At 41.7% G+C, this 15,980-nt stretch overlaps 1 protein-coding gene across 1 annotated transcript in view; it reads left to right on the top strand.

Annotated features, from left to right (window-relative positions):
* The window catches only part of cntn6 (contactin 6), a gene marked incomplete at both ends in the record, with an annotated part of 53,464 nt that overhangs the window by 10,737 nt on the left and 26,747 nt on the right, over window positions 1-15,980 (top strand). Inside the window, 6 exons of the mRNA XM_080728336.1 lie at window positions 5,844-5,970; window positions 6,605-6,780; window positions 7,929-8,024; window positions 11,320-11,523; window positions 12,503-12,605; window positions 12,990-13,174. Of these exons, the coding sequence (XP_080584462.1) occupies window positions 5,844-5,970; window positions 6,605-6,780; window positions 7,929-8,024; window positions 11,320-11,523; window positions 12,503-12,605; window positions 12,990-13,174 (891 nt within the window). The remainder of the gene's footprint in view (window positions 1-5,843; window positions 5,971-6,604; window positions 6,781-7,928; window positions 8,025-11,319; window positions 11,524-12,502; window positions 12,606-12,989; window positions 13,175-15,980) is intronic.

Raw genomic sequence — 15,980 nt, 5'->3', positions numbered from 1 at the left:
ACACTCGCACGCATGCGCACACTCACAAACTATCCAGGCATCTCCCAAGTGAAATAGCCCAGCTATAAAAGGTTCATTAATTTGTTTAATTTAAAGGACATAGCGAGCAGGGTAAAAATGAAGCACCTCCCTTGGAGGCTGGGGAGAGAAGGCTCTCACCTGAGGCAAAGATCTCTCCCACTCTCATTAGGATGATGATGATGACGATGATGCGGGAGGGAACACTTCTCTTTGTCCTCGTCAAGGTTAGAGACTTGTAAAAAAGCATCTCATCCGCAAAATGGGGAGGGGGGGATACACTCAATTTTCATAGGGCATAAGACTGTCTAGCTGTAGAGAGATACTAGTGTGTACTATAAAATCCTGAGTGTCAACTCTCAGAGCTAAAATAACACCAGGATAGTGTGTGTGTGTGTGTGTGTGTGTGTGTGTGTGTGTGTGTGTGTGTGTGTGTGTGTGTGTGTGTGTGTGTGTGTGTGTGTGTGTGTGTGTGTGTGTGTGTGTGTGTGTGTGTGTGTGCGTGCGTGCGTGCGTGCGTGCGTGCGTGCGTGCGTGCGTGCGTGCGTGCGTGCGTGCGTGCGTGCGTGCGTGTGCGTGCGCGTGCGCGTGCGCACGCTCGTGTTTGTGTGTGCGTGAGAGAGCGATTTTGCTTGGCATGTATTGAAAAAATTAAATTTCACAGGAGTAATTAGTGCAACACCATTTAATTACTCTAGTGTATTGATATTTTGGCTGGAGCTTACCAAAACAATGGGCTTGACTGAGCAGTCATGCGTTCCAAAACAACCTGGATGTTGGTGGGAGTGTAAATGACCAGAAGGGAAATAAAAGCCATGCTTATGACCAGTGAGTTTATTGTAAATAGCCTATGGCTCAGAAATGTGTGAAAAAACCACGGGGTCATGATCAGTTAATTGCTCTCTCATGTAAGTATATTATCTGTTTCACAGAAATAGCACGCTGCATTTTGAAGCAGATAATTGCAGCAAATATGCTCATATTTACTGTAACCTTTGAGCAGTTTATGAACAGACATACATTTGTTCATGTGTTGTGTTGATTTGTTTTGTCTTGGCTTGCCCTGACATTAGGGCATTCACGAATAGTGATTTTTAGTATTCGAATTATTCGACCTCAAAGTATTCAAGTCGAATATTCGACAGGACTGGCCAAAACTGTCAAATATTAAGTAAGTAAGAGGCGAACATTGTGAAAATAGCCGTAGATCTGCTATTTTCACAATATTTAGCTGTGGAACCGAGTCACATTAATACCTACAATTCCAAGTGCTTGTCAGGGTGGGGGTCCCCAGTTCAAATATGTTTATTTTGGGGGTCACAGCCTAAAAAGGTCTGAGAACCCCTGGTATAGAGCATTAACAAATTCATCCACCAGGGGCATTGACAACTCATTCTTATGACTTCCTATCTAGCCAAGTAATACAGTATCTGGCTTAAAGTCCTGTTCGCAATTTGGTGTTAGGGGAGTTTCTCACCTGAACTGAGTCAGTGGGTCCCTAGACATGAAAAATCACCGAGGTGCTCGTCCGCCATGGTGGCACGAATGGCGCAATGGCCATATCAAATATGGCTGCCATCGGCTATGATAAAAATCCAACTTTTCTGTTTCTGGGTGTATATGCACATGTAACACCTCTATTTGGACTAATTGTGGGGTGGGGAATTCATTTCTGATATTGTTTTGACCATTTTGGGTGATTTGGACCTCAAAAGGTCATGGTCAAGGTCATTTTGCTATTCCGAAGACCGTGGGCCATAACTTGGCCATTGTTAGGAGTAAAAACAGGTGCAGTAGGTCTAAATCAACTAATGCTGACATGTAAAATTCATTTCTGACATTGTTTTGACCATTAAGGATCATCTTGTCTTTGAAATATCAATGTCAATGCCATTTTTCAAAAACGATTTTGTTCATTACTTGCACTTTTATAGTATTTTTTGTAAGTTTGTTACTAATTTATAGTAAGTTTGTTTTGTTTATAACAAAAGACATACTAGTGAGAAATACAACAAGTGAACATCCACATTTAACTTTAAAGGGGGGTTTAAAATGGGTGTTTAAATGAGCAAATAAGACTATTTACGAATAAAAGTGACAAATAAAAATCACACACAAAAGCACACACAAAATTAAATAACAATTTCCCTCAAAGTGCACCATATTGTGATTGTGTGCATCCAAGTTAGTATGATGTGTTTTTACAGGATGTGTTTGCCATTGTTCCATGGCAAAATATGATGCACCGATATTGGGGCGGCATAGCTCAGGGGTAGAGAAACCGTTATTAGAGCACGAATGGTTCCCGAAGGGTTCCCAGTTCGCATCCGGGCTCCCCCTGAGTTAATGTCGAAGGGTCCTTGGGCAAGACTCTGAACCCCACATTGCTCCCGGTGAGCTGGTTGGTGCCTTGCATGGTTTCCTCCGCCACCGGTGTATGAATGTGTGGGTGAATGTAATGCACAATTTCTGTAAAGCGCTTTGGATAAAAGCGCTATATAAATGCACCATTTACCATTTACCATTTATCCATCAGCAAGGCAGCCATATCCTCGAGAGTCGAAGTGTTCCTTGCATCCATCCATGTTCCATTGGTTCTAGTCTTTCCTCAGGTTCCTTGGCTGTTGCAAGCAGGTAGCAAGACATGCACTAGAAAGGTGCCTTGTTGGTCTCAGCAGTTGTACTTCTCTGCTACCAATGCTGTGTCTTGTTCTGTCAAGGTCTTTGCCTCTCCAAAGTTTGTTAGATATTGTATTCGGTCAGAAGCCATAGCTGCATGCTTAGTCCCCACCTGGCCCATGCAGTCATCTCCAGTTTCCAAGGCATATGTCCCCTGATCACTGTCTTGGCTAGTGGTGCTCCAAGATGAGAGACTGCTTGATGCTGTAGAAGCATGTGCCGCTGCACACCTAGTGCCATACTGCTACCAGATCTACTTAATCCCCAGTGCTTGGAAGTATCACTACGACAACTCTCCACTCATAATCCTGGCGACCCATTATTCCCTTCATTAGGTTAGGGTTATGGGTAGGTTTAGTTATAATAGGGCCAGTTGACTCCACATGTACCAGCAGCTTGGTGACAGCCTCCTCAATCTAGTTCAATCTTTGGGATCTCTTCACCTCCAGCCCCTTTTGCAGGGAGCCACTCATCATCAGAGATAACAGAGTCGACAGACCCATCCCTCATCAACTTTACAAATTCTGGGTGTCTGAGGAGAACAAACAGCTCTCCAGCTGTGTGTTCTGAATATGGTGTCCATTCAAGCTTGTGGCGATGTAGGTAGAACGGCTGCCTCCTGCTTATTTGTCGAAGTGTCCTTAAAGCTATACTGTGTAAGTTGCTCAACTGGTGGTCTGTAGCAGTATAGCAAACCGCGGTCGGCCGGTCGGGTCTGCTTTTTTCGTCCGTTTTTCGCCGCGGACCGGGCCGTTAGACCACCGCGTCCGCATCGCCTCGCCGAGACGCTTTCAATGAGGTCTCCCGTGTCCTTCTACGAGCAGCGGTTGGGGAGTTACATGCTAGACTCCTCCAGTGTAAACACTGCAGTGTACTTCCTGAAGGCGTGTTTCCTAAACCCACCAGAGAGCCCGGCAGTGCGCTGTGATTGGCCGGTAGTGTATCATGTGTGTATGATCTGCAATGTGATTGGCGGATGATGCAGATGACGTCATTTTGCCGGGAAATCCCGCCCCTGTCAAGGCTAAGTAGAAAACATATAAAGAAAAGGCTTTTGGGGCTGAAATGAACGGAGTGGGGGTTCTAAAACTTTAGCGATTTAATAGTTAGGACAATTTTATAAAAAAAGTTACATAGTATAACTTTAAGCAAGACACTGAACCCCTAACTGCTCCCGATGAGCACCTTGCATGGTTTCATGGTGTGAATGTATGTGTGAATGTGTGTGTTAATGGGCGAATGTGAAATACATTGTACAGCGCTTTGGAGAAGAGTGCTATATACTGTAAATGCAGTCCATTTACCATTATCAGCTCTGTTGTCTCTGTTGATGATGTCGCTAGTGGAGAAGAGATCCCAGACATCTTGAATAGGATTGAGGAGGCTGACACCTGGTGCATGTACAGCCTCCATTATAACTAAGCCTATCCCTAACCTTCACTAACCTAATGGTCAGAATAATGGGATGTCGGAACTATGAGCGGACCCCAGTCTCCTTCACATTACTGCTATACTACACCCCATATTTCCAAGCACTGGGGATGAAGGAGATCTGGCAGCAGTATGGCACTGGTGAGACTCACTTCCACTGCATCAAGCAGTCTCATCTTGGAGCACCACTAGCCAAGACAGTGATCAAGGTACATACTGTATGCCTTGGAGACAGGAGATGACTGCATGGGCCAGGTGAGGATTAAACATGTAGTTATGGCTTCTGACCGAGTACAATATCTAACAAACTTTGGAGAGGCAAAGACCTTGACAGAACAAGACACAGTATTGGTAGCAGAGAAGAACAACTGCTGAGACCAACAAGGCACCTTTCTAGCGCATTTCTTGCCACCTGCTTGCAACAGCCAAGGAACCTGAGGAAAGACTAGAACCAATGGAACATGGAACGGGACATGCCATAAAGGCTTGTCCTGTTGTCTGGGACAAGTGCCCATACTATGGAGTGGAGGGAGCAAGGGGGGTCATTAGCCGTCCTTTTGATATTATTTCAATGTATGACATTTTTATCCGGACAAGTGACTTTTGTCCCCAGACAAGTGAATGGGAAATATACTTGTCCAAAGGACAACTGCCTCAAAAAGTCAATGTCACTCCTGCCATGTCTGAAGCAAGACACTCGACACTGATGGAGTTCTGTGCATCATATTTTGCCATGGAACAATGACAAATCCATCCTGTAAAAACACCTCATACTATACTTGCATGCACACAATCACAATATGGTGCACTTTGAGGGAAATTGTTATTTAATTTTGTGAGTGATTTTGTTGTGTAATTGTATTTGTTACTTTTATTCGTAAATAGTCTTATTTGCTCATTTAAACACCCATTTAAAACCCCCTTTAAAGTTAAATGTTGATGTTTACTTGTTGTATTTCTCACTAGTATGTCTTTTGTTATAAACAAAACAAACTTATTATAAAATAGTAACAAACTTACAAAAAATACTATAAAAGTGCAAGTAATGAACAAAATCGTTTTTTGTAAAATGGCATTGACATTGATATTTCAAAGACAAGATGATCCTTAATGGTCAAAACAATGTCAGAAATGAATTATACATGTCAGCATTAGTTGATTTAGACCTACTGCACCTGTTTTTACTCCTAACAATGGCCAAGTTATGGCCCACGGTCTTCGGAATAGCAAAATGACCTTGACCATGACCTTTTGAGGTCCAAATCACCCAAAATGGTCAAAACAATATCAGAAATGAATTCCCCACACCACAATTAGTCCAAATAGAGGTATTACATGTGCATATACACCCAGAAACAGAAAAGTTGGATTTTCATCATAGCCGATGGCAGCCATATTTGATATGGCCATTGCGCCATTCGTGCCACTATGGCGGACGAGCACCTCAGTGATTTTTCATGTCTAGGGACCCACTGACTCAGTTCAGGTGAGAAACTCCCCTAACACCAAATTGCGAGCAGGACTTTAAGCCAGGTACTGGAGTAAAGCTTTATAAACTATATATTTTGTAAAGAGAAAATAATAAAAAAATTAAAATAGGCAAATATTCGACTTCGATGAACAACTTTGAATAGTGACTTTTTATATTTGAATATTCGAATATTCAAATATTTGGTGAATGCCCTACCTGACATCCAATGTGGTCTCTCACACAGACAGGAAGACACGACATGGCCCTGTCTTCACCCAAGAGCCCAGCGACAGCGTATTTCCATTTTCCTCCGATGATAACCAGGTGTTCATCAATTGCAAAGCAAAGGGAAACCCACCACCGCATTATAAGTAAGTGGTTGACTATCGGTACACATTTTAGTTGACAGTGTTAATTTCATGTGTGCATTACGCTATTTCGATCCACAGTACATGATGATTTTTGTAGAAATAGAGACTTGTTTTATGTCCTGTAAGGCGTTATTACTGTGACAGTATGCCATTAAGTGATGTATTCTTTATGAAGTCATTTGTCAGAAATAAAATTACAGCTCCCATTCTTCAACTGTTCCCATTCTATATGTGGAGGTGATATGCAAGTAGTAATGGGGCATGTCTCTGGCCATCTCAAATCTTTATAGTCACAGGAAATAATTGGCATAAATCAAGGATAGGATGATATTTCCAATATGACAGCTGAATAGACAGGCTTAAGAAGATGTGATGACTTGTGATGTGTAACGTGACTAGTCACCATTAACAGTGGCTGGTGTGAAGAAGCAGGCTTACAACTTATACAGATATGTACTTAAAGTGGTCTAAAAATAAGTGATAAACATGTTCTTCCATCAGACAAAGCTCTTCAGAATGTTCAATGTTCCAAAACCCCTCTATTTCAGCGGATTTGCATTAACAACGTTATCCCCTCCAAACCACCTCTAGAAATGCAGAAAGTGCCAACTGACTTTCTCTATCCTATGTGCAGGTGGAAAATTAATGGAAGAGATATTAATATTGAGTTGGATCCTCACTACAGCCTTGTAGAGGGGAACCTGTTGATCAATAACCCTCATGCTATCAACCATGGAGGAGTGTATCAGTGTATATCCACTAACACATTTGGGACCGTTGTCAGCAGGGAGGCTAAAGTCCAGTTTGCATGTGAGTAGATTCTTACCTTTATTTTGAAATGGTATTCCCATATACTGTAATACATGGTCTTTGTTGCATCATCCCATTTACTGTACCACAGCCTAGTGTGCTTTGAGTGGAAAAATCTTTGTGTCGCATTATCGCATACACATTTTCTTGGCTAATATCAATGAATGTGACACAGCAGTCAGCTTTCATTAGTGTCATGTGTAGCCATCATACATTCAAGACCAAAGGCCGGCCATAGCCGAATTAGAAGGTCCCAGGTTTGATTTCGAGTCCATAAGCAAGGCACTTAAACCTAAACCCTACCTGTACCCTTTCCTACCCTGCACTCCCTGCGGAAAACAACGTTTTCCTGGTGGGATGTAATACATCCAATTATTGTTATTATTGTGATGAATAATACTGTATGTATATACCGGTATATGTGTGGAAAAAAAAAAGAAAAAGAAAAAAATATATATATAGAAGTGTATTGAAGGACCACAACAGCTTCACATGGTTTTGCAACTCAGAGTTTCATGCCATAGGACAATCATCAGGCAAAAAGCCTGCAACAACAAGAAAGGACATACATGAGATAATATGACATTTGTAAAAATACAGGCATATCCGCAAATCACAAAAATCAATACATGAGTGTACATCAGGTTGATAGCAGGTATATATATATATATATATATATATATATATATATATATATATATATATATATATATATATATATATATATACAAATAATAATTCATGAACTGATGACTTTTTGGAGAGGACTTTTAATCAAGTTGTGATTTTATCACTGCTGATATTTTCCTTACTTCTCTTGGGATCTGGTTGGTATTTCCAAGTATTCCAGGTTGTATTTCTCACTGTTTATTTTCCCTGACAATCCAGCGGCGTAGCATTTAATGAAAAATGAAGGTAATCTCTTCTTCCCTCTTTGAGAGGGTCATTTCCCGGTCACCTGCTCCCAGATCTCTCATTTACTCTGTGATATTAATAAGGGACTCAAGGGCTCGACTTCCCCTTAATGTGAACAAATGGGCAGAAAGTTTCAGCAGAAAGAAATGCCCTCACCTGAGTATTATCTTCAAGTAAAAGTGGGTTAGCTGAAAGTTAACCGAAAGCCCCTGTTGTCCTTTATATCCACACAGTTCTGCAGAACTTCAGTAGGAAGCCACGGAACACAGTGTCAGTGAGAGAAGGTCAAGCTGTGGTTCTGCTGTGTGGACCTCCACCACATAATGGAGGTACAGTATGCCACTCTGTCCCAACTCTCAACACTTAAGGTCTTTACACACCGGGGGCGAATTAGCGAATAGCGAATTCGCGAATAATTCACCTTTTCTTTAAAACCTCTTTAAGTCAATGCAAGCTTCCACACCGACAGCGAATTTCGAAAAGGCGAAAAAGGCGGCTGTTATTTATTCAATCTTGTTTCGAATTTAGCGAACGTTCGCAGGCAAACTCCTTTCTCTCTCTGTATCAAAGCAAGCTCACTCTATCCTATTTAAAGAGAGAGAGAGACCATGGTTGAGGGACCATGACAATCCCTTTGCATTGAGCCCGAGGGGTACCATGTTTCTTTTCTCCTTCTCCGTCTCGTCTTTTCTGTGTGGCTGCTTGCTATGCCGTCAGTGGTGGAAAAGGTACTTGAATTTCTTACTGGTATGGCTTATGTATGTTTTATTATAGGCTCATTTATATCTGCAAAAGGGTAAATAAATAGTTGAGTATTAAATACAATAGTAGAAGGAAAGTACCGAAAATTGGACTCATGTACAAATACCTACAAGTAGAATACTCAAGTAAATGTACTTTTAGAGTTACTTTACACCGCTGCTGCTGCGAGCAGCCTGTCTGCAGGGGAATAGTGTGCCCATGGAGTATTCCAGCGTGGTGTCCCCTACTCCTCTCTGCTGTGATGTGATGGGTTGTGTGAGCCAGACCAAAAAATACGCACGGCAGATCTCTTTATTCAATTTGGCGAATTATTCTTTGGTGTGTATGGGAAAAGGCGTAAGGCGAATTCTTCGCATTTTCAGGTCACTTTTTCGCGATGCTTCGCTAATTCGCCAGTGTGAGAAGACCTTTACTGTCCTCCGCTGATCCAGATTCCCTCTTGCCTGAGCATACTTTAGTGTGCCTCACTGTGCCACATTCAATTCCATCTCCCTAAAACATGTGTGTACAACGTCTTCCATTTTCCTCCTCTTATCCGTGAGACAAAGAACTTTATGATTGTTTGTGTCATCAGCCCCTGTTCTTGCCCCTGAAACCTATCCAAACCCAGACCGTACTTTCCTATCTATAGTTTGTTGCTTCACACTCCTTAACCTTGAGCCCATTTTTTTTTTCCTCCAATCCACATGATCTGTGACCATGCTGTCATCCATAAAGCCTTGAGTGCTCTACTACCCAAACTGTCATTCCTCTCAGTGTGGGCAGGTTATCAGTGGGTAATAAAGGCTGCTGGTGGCCCAGGCAGCATTTATCCCATGGCGCAGCTGGGAGTCGGCTGTGTGTCTGTATGCCGCTGATTAGCAGACTCTCAAAGTGGCCTGCACTCCTCCAGACATACTGTGGCCACCGGCACAATTTCACGCCGGCACACCAGCCTTTTCTCGGCTCTCTGTTTCGAACGAATCGTATATGGCCACAAGGGATTTCTGATGGCACACTTTGCAGTTTGCCCTGCAATGCACCCCAGAAAAGCCTCCATCTATTTATTCTACAATCCAAATGTTTTTTTTTTCTTTTTTTTTCTTTTTTTTTTTTGTACGGAGTGGCCCCGAAGATGCAAGCCGTAAATTTAGCCCAAATGGAGTTCCACACGGTTCCAGACTGGCCACCAAGTACTGCCGTTCCACAGAAGCAATGCCATTATTATGAGAATGTCTTGTATTGTTCTTAAATTGACATTTGTTGACAGTTCTCACGTATTTTATGCGATTTTCAAGGGGTAGAAAATATTATTATATTTAATAAGAGCAGTTAGTGTTTGTTTAAACAATGTCAGATGTCTTGGATGTTATATGTAGCAATACCGTGCATCAAAAGGGGATTCTTCTAAAGCTTCTGTGAGCAATCAATACATAAGTGGTCAAAAAAATGAGCCACATCGAGAGTTAAACACTGTCAGAGGATGTACGATTATGTGCCTGCAAGTCCTCTGCTGCTTTGAGACTGCAGCTTTTAAGCGGAACCAGTCTATGATACTCCCTAATCATGAAAGGTCTGTCATTTTGTGCCCTGACTTTTCTCTGTAACGATTTTAATTCCCTGTTTTCCCTCAAGGAAGCAAGTAGGATTTTGAAGTAGCTGCCCATTTAAAAGGGATGTCATCTGCTCATCTGTTACTGAAGTGTGTGTGCGTACGTACGTGCGTGTGCGTGTTATCAGGTCAAATAAAACTAGAAAGGTACAGGTCTCCGCCAGGCCAGGTTGCCTACCCAGGGACCGCAATCTTTGGAAGGCAGTCATAGCCACTTGGAATGGGATACATCTACAGCAGGGGTAGGCAACCTTAGGCATGGGTGCCAACATTGGCACAGGGGAGGGAGATCACTGGCACACTGGCAGAAGCGTGAGAGAGACAATTTTTGTTTTTAAAATCAAATATTTTTTAAACATGGTCAATTAAATTAAGTCACCTAATTTACAGCAAATCCTGCACATAATTCTACCTTGATTAAAACTCTGAACTCTGACTGGGGATCGAGGGAGTCGGGGAGATTGGTTGAATTTTGCTCTAAGTATAATGATGGTTATAACAATGTCCTGCCAATCAAAACATGTCAGAATTTTTGATGGCGTGTCATTAAAATTCATGTTGACATGGCACTGACTATATCTATAAAATAAAAACATGGCACGTCATTTCAAAAAGGTTGCTGACCCCTGATCTACAGTATATGGAGGGGGAGAATCCAAGGAATCCAGGGGAAAAATATTGTTATTGTGCCAGCTATTGTTCAAGAGTTATCGTCCAAAATGTTAAGTGGGCTGTTGGAGCACCACCATGAGGGGTGGAAGTTCCTCCTTGGCCTACTATGCGTGTGTGTGCAAGGTTGCACAGCAATCGGGAGCTTTATTCATGATTTGTGGCATTTTGTGCAAAAAGAGCCCCTCCTGCAATGTCTGGAAGGCAGTCATAGTCAATTGGAAATACGTCTGTCAGTTACTTGATCACATGACTACAAAGATATGTTGTACCAAATTGAGTGATATTTTGGACAAAATCTATAGAAGTAATATAAAAAATAATAATCGTGGTGGATGTGAAATATTTAGGGCAGTGGTTCTGCTGTGGCCTCCAGGGAGTGTGCTTGCAAAGTTTTACTCCTGATCGAGACAGACAGACAGACAGACAGACAGACAGACAGACAGACAGACAGACAGATTTTAATATCTATTCCTCATCTCCACATGCTGGCATATATGGGAACGTCACTGGAGAGAGTATGTTTTTTTTAAGGCCATAATACTCATAATTCTTTGTGGTCAGTCTCTCTGCTCTTCTGTTGTTTTGTTTTTTTCCAACAGAGATCAAATACTCATGGATTTTCAATGGACAGCGCAGTTTCCTGCTACAGGACACCAGGCGCTTTGTGTCCCAGAGGACGGGCAACTTGTATATTGCTAAAGTGGAGTCTTCAGATGTGGGGAACTACACGTGTGTGGTGAGAAATATGATGACCAACGCCAGCGTGTTCAGCTCTCCAACCCCTGTGGTCCTACGGAGAGACGGTGAGCCTCTCCTCCTTTGCAGTGGTGGACAAAAATACTGAAGAATTCAAAAGTACAAATCATGAAGTGAATTTTATCTTAAATATCAATGTATTGAAAGTTTGAACATATAAAAAAAAGGAAAATAGCAAGTAGAAACTTGTCGCACCGCTTCTTGATCTCTGTGTTTGTAAAAGGGCTTAAGTGGCTAATTCATAATATTTTTTTGTGCATTTGGGTCCCAAGACTCCCTTTGAATTCCTAGAAATGTGCTGTCAAAAGTACAATATTTGTATTTGAATCGTAGTGGACTAAGCGGGGTGAAAATCATGAGCTTCAAGATAAAGAAATAAATGAAAGAAAAGATGTACTTTAGAACGTACACTACTCAAGTAAATGTACATGTTACTGCCCACCACTGCTCCTTTGGCCCCCTGCCGGGTCCTGTCTAGCCTGCCACCTCCTGCTTATCTTGTCTTGTGCGCTGAACTGACTTTTACTTTGGCAAAGAGGCCAAGTTAAAGAGATACAGTCTTTGAGCGTAACGCTGTTTGTTTTTTCTTCTGCTTTACAATGAAGACTTTTTCAGTGTTAACAATCTCTGCACTATACAGTTATCTGTGCAAGAAAAAACAAACAAGAAAACACTGTCTGCATGAAAGCACACCTACTTTACAGCCAGAATTGCATTTCTTCAACAAACACTGATGCACGATCGCACAAACAAACAGCACTATGCTTGCCTCACATAAACCCCATCATGACTAGTTACAGTACATGTACCACTTAAGACTCGAGTCAAGACAGACGTGTAATCCAAACCCATCCATGCACTACGCCAAATGCTGTTGTAAACGGCGTCGACAGACATGTTCACGCTCTGCACAGCTCTGTCGCACCACAGCGTTTTGCTCCTAATATGAAATGTACAGGAAATGTGATGTATGACATATGTGTATCGTGCTTTGAGTGACGTGGTTTTCATCTATTCCTCATATAGCGGTGATGGGCGAATATGAGCCAAAGATTGAAGTTCAGTTTCCTGAAACCCTTAATGTCTCTAAAGGATCGTCAGTGAGACTGGAATGCTTTGCCTTAGGAAAGTAAGTGTCTGTCAACATCAGCACGGATAAGCTGTTCGCCTTAGTAAACTGCCCAGACATCTTCTCTTACTCTATCCATAATATTGTATGTATATGTTGAACAACAATATTTGATACGTAATACTTTATCAAATATCATTGGCAAACCATTTAAAACAACTTTCACTCTACTGTCCATATTCTGGGGTACGAAAAATTGATTGATGATGAAAATGATTTGGCATTTGGTGAGAATTTCCGATCTGCAAGCTCACAACACAGTGCTGTGAGCTTGTAGTTCGGATATTTTCAGCGAAGATATTTAGTGTAGTGTGGGCGAAGTGCGCTTAGGTTTAAGTTGTTAACAAGCATGTGGCTGACATATTTCTTCCCTGACCTCGGCAGCCCGGTGCCTTCCATCTCGTGGAGGAGAGCTGATGGAAATCCACTCCCTGGCAAGATCAAAATCAACCACTCCAACGGAGTTCTCGAAATACCATATTTCCGCCCAGAGGATGCAGGGCTGTATGAGTGTGTAGCTGAGAACTCCAGGGGAAGAAATGTTGCCAGAGGACAACTCATGTTCCAGAGTAAGATTCCCTTTATTCATTTATTATTGTATTCCATTCCTGAGTTGATGGCTGGTAATCTATTTCATGTGCCAGTGTATAGAATAGAATGCAATGCAATACAATACAATTAAAATAAAGCAGGAGTACTACTACTATTACTGTAGTAGTAGCATAGTAGTAGTAGTTGGTGGATGCACTACCAGTCAACTACAATATTTGATTACAACATTAACGATTAAAGTTAAAAAGAAGCAAGCTAAACGATTGTTTTGGCAGCAATCATTGGAAAGGTTTGCGCATCGGCTCATGGGAGAAGTATTTACTTCATTATTAAAATACACAGTCTTTCACCTTTGTCATTTTTGTGTTTTCCAAGAATCTTTATGAACAGAAAAAAATGTTATATGTCCATTATTCACCAGGAGCCTGGCTGGCTTGATTCCAGGCTTAAAACTCTTAATATATAAGGATTTTCTGAAATATCTATGGAGAAATGTATGGGATTTCTTTTGCAGCATACAGTATGTCTCGGAAAACACCTATAGCGTTTTTACCTATGCTGCAATAAAGGTTTCTTAGTTTTACGTCTCTCTCTCCTCCTGATGATTTGTCGGTTACCGAGATTTCCTTTTTGTTTCTTCAATAAATATTATTAAAGATTACCACTCAGTTGCCATTGACTGAGGTCGGATACCGAGGGTAACAACACGTGCCATTAGATAATATCTTTACTACTGTACATAACCATAGCTTATTTATTAACAAAACAACGAAGAGAAAATTCACTTTAATAAATATATTCATTTTGTGCCAGTGAGGAACTGCCCTGGCAAACAAAACCACTGTGATTTCCCTACAGTCTGTGAAGGGAGTTGAGTGAAAACACGACAGTTGTTGAAGACACATGGCCTCAGGGTTTTGCAGACATTCTGCAAACCATCGAATGTCACTGTGTTATCTGTTGTGTTTTAGTTCCTTTGCACTTCGTTAAATTCCAGCGTTTCCTCAGCTACCGTGTAGTTCTAGCAAGTTTTCCATTGGGTGGCAAAGGGCTGTCAGGATGCTTTGGCAGGGTAGCATGGCGTGGGGATAAGTGGGGGGTCTGGGAATATGAGTTTCACAGAATTAATTTCCTGCATAAATCACAAAAAAGATTGACTTTCCTGCATAAATCACAAAAGGCCTGAGGCTATTTGTTTCTGGGTAAAAGCTATTATTTAAACCCTTCTATACTTAGCAAAACAGACCAGAGTTGGCTCTGTACTTGGTTTCTTTAGCCAGAAATAGCTGACCTACTGTATAAGCTCACAACTCGTTGCAACGTGACGTGTTGTGAACTTGTCGATTTCTGAACAATCTTCCCCAGAAGAGCAGGCACTCACAGTAGGTTTAAGTGGTGAAATAGTTTTGCAAATACATTTATTTTTGCATATTTATTAACAGTGAAATTGACTTCATGATACACATCCATAGACTGTAAGAATGGACGACGCGAAGCCATTGGTTTCTATGCGGCGAATATGACGCTTTTTTGTCCCTTGTATGGGTGTCGCCATCATTGTTTGAATGGTACCCCAGGAATCATAAGGAATGCTATTGGCTGCCAACGGTCACGTGCAACCGCAGGGATACATGGGAGAATGTGGTCAGAGCCTCCCGAAATACAGCACACGAAGAAGAACGCAGCCGGCTGGTATCAGTTTAGTTGGCCACACCCCCGGAACTTTATCATCAATTTTAACATAAATGGGACCATATTTGCACAAAACGCATATCATGGTAATTGAAAGGCAGTTTTTCACTAGCGACATGAACCATAAAGTATTTATGACGATGTTTATTAAGGTTAGATAATCAAAGAGGAAAATGAATGGGGTCAAGTGGAGAAAAAATCGTTTTGGTACCTCGCGGGGGGAAAACAGTGCAACTAGCGGCCAATCATGGGATCTTTCTCTTCCGGGAAAGCTTCATGAATAATCCAGCCAACAACACCCCTGTACACATCCAATGAAAGCTACCCAAAGAGCTACCCAAAGACCCAAGCTACCCAAGACAACTTGATTTAATTATGGAAATAAATCCAAGAGTAAGTACATTCAATAAAAAAAGTGGAATTACTATGGCATATTATTCAATCCAATGGGTTTATCAACAAATGCTTGTAGAGTATTTACATCCAACCACCCAGCGTTTCCCCTTTCATGTCAACATGCGCAAACAACACACACACACGCCGGTCCTGACCTCCCTGGAGCTCCAAACTAAATTGTGCTAAGCAGGCCGTCCTACCTGACCTGTGAGCCATGTAAACCATTAACCATTGCTATTGCCACACAGTCAGGGGCGTCACAAGGGGGGGGGGGGGGGGGGGGTAGTGGGACTGAGTTACTAGGGCCCAAGGTGGAGGGGCCTTCATTATTTTATACTTTAGCTATTGAAAAATAGCAGATCTACCAGCTCACAGCGCGGCACTGATCTGCTATTTTTGAAAATGTGTGCAAATCTTTGAATATATGTATCTTTTAAGCAAACATTTGTAACTCAAAGTTTGCTTCTGGGGGGTCCCTGGAACTAAATATTTTGAGATGGGGGTCCGTGGCCAAATACATATAATTTTGGGGGTCCTTCACATGAAAAGGTTTGAGCACCACTGACATAGAAACATAGGTTTTTCAAAAAACCTTACAAGGATTTGAAATATTCAAAGACTTGCACAAATTTTCACGATTTTTCAAAAATAGCAGATCTACAAGCTTGTATATCTGCAATTTTTCAATAGTTAAAGCACAAAACAATGCGTCATAATGCGTTCCCAGTCTAAATG

This window comes from Nannobrachium achirus, assembly GCF_963921795.1.
Source record: "Nannobrachium achirus genome assembly, chromosome: 6".
Classification (NCBI taxonomy): domain Eukaryota; kingdom Metazoa; phylum Chordata; class Actinopteri; order Myctophiformes; family Myctophidae; genus Nannobrachium; species Nannobrachium achirus.
This window is presented reverse-complemented; position numbering and strand designations above follow the sequence as displayed.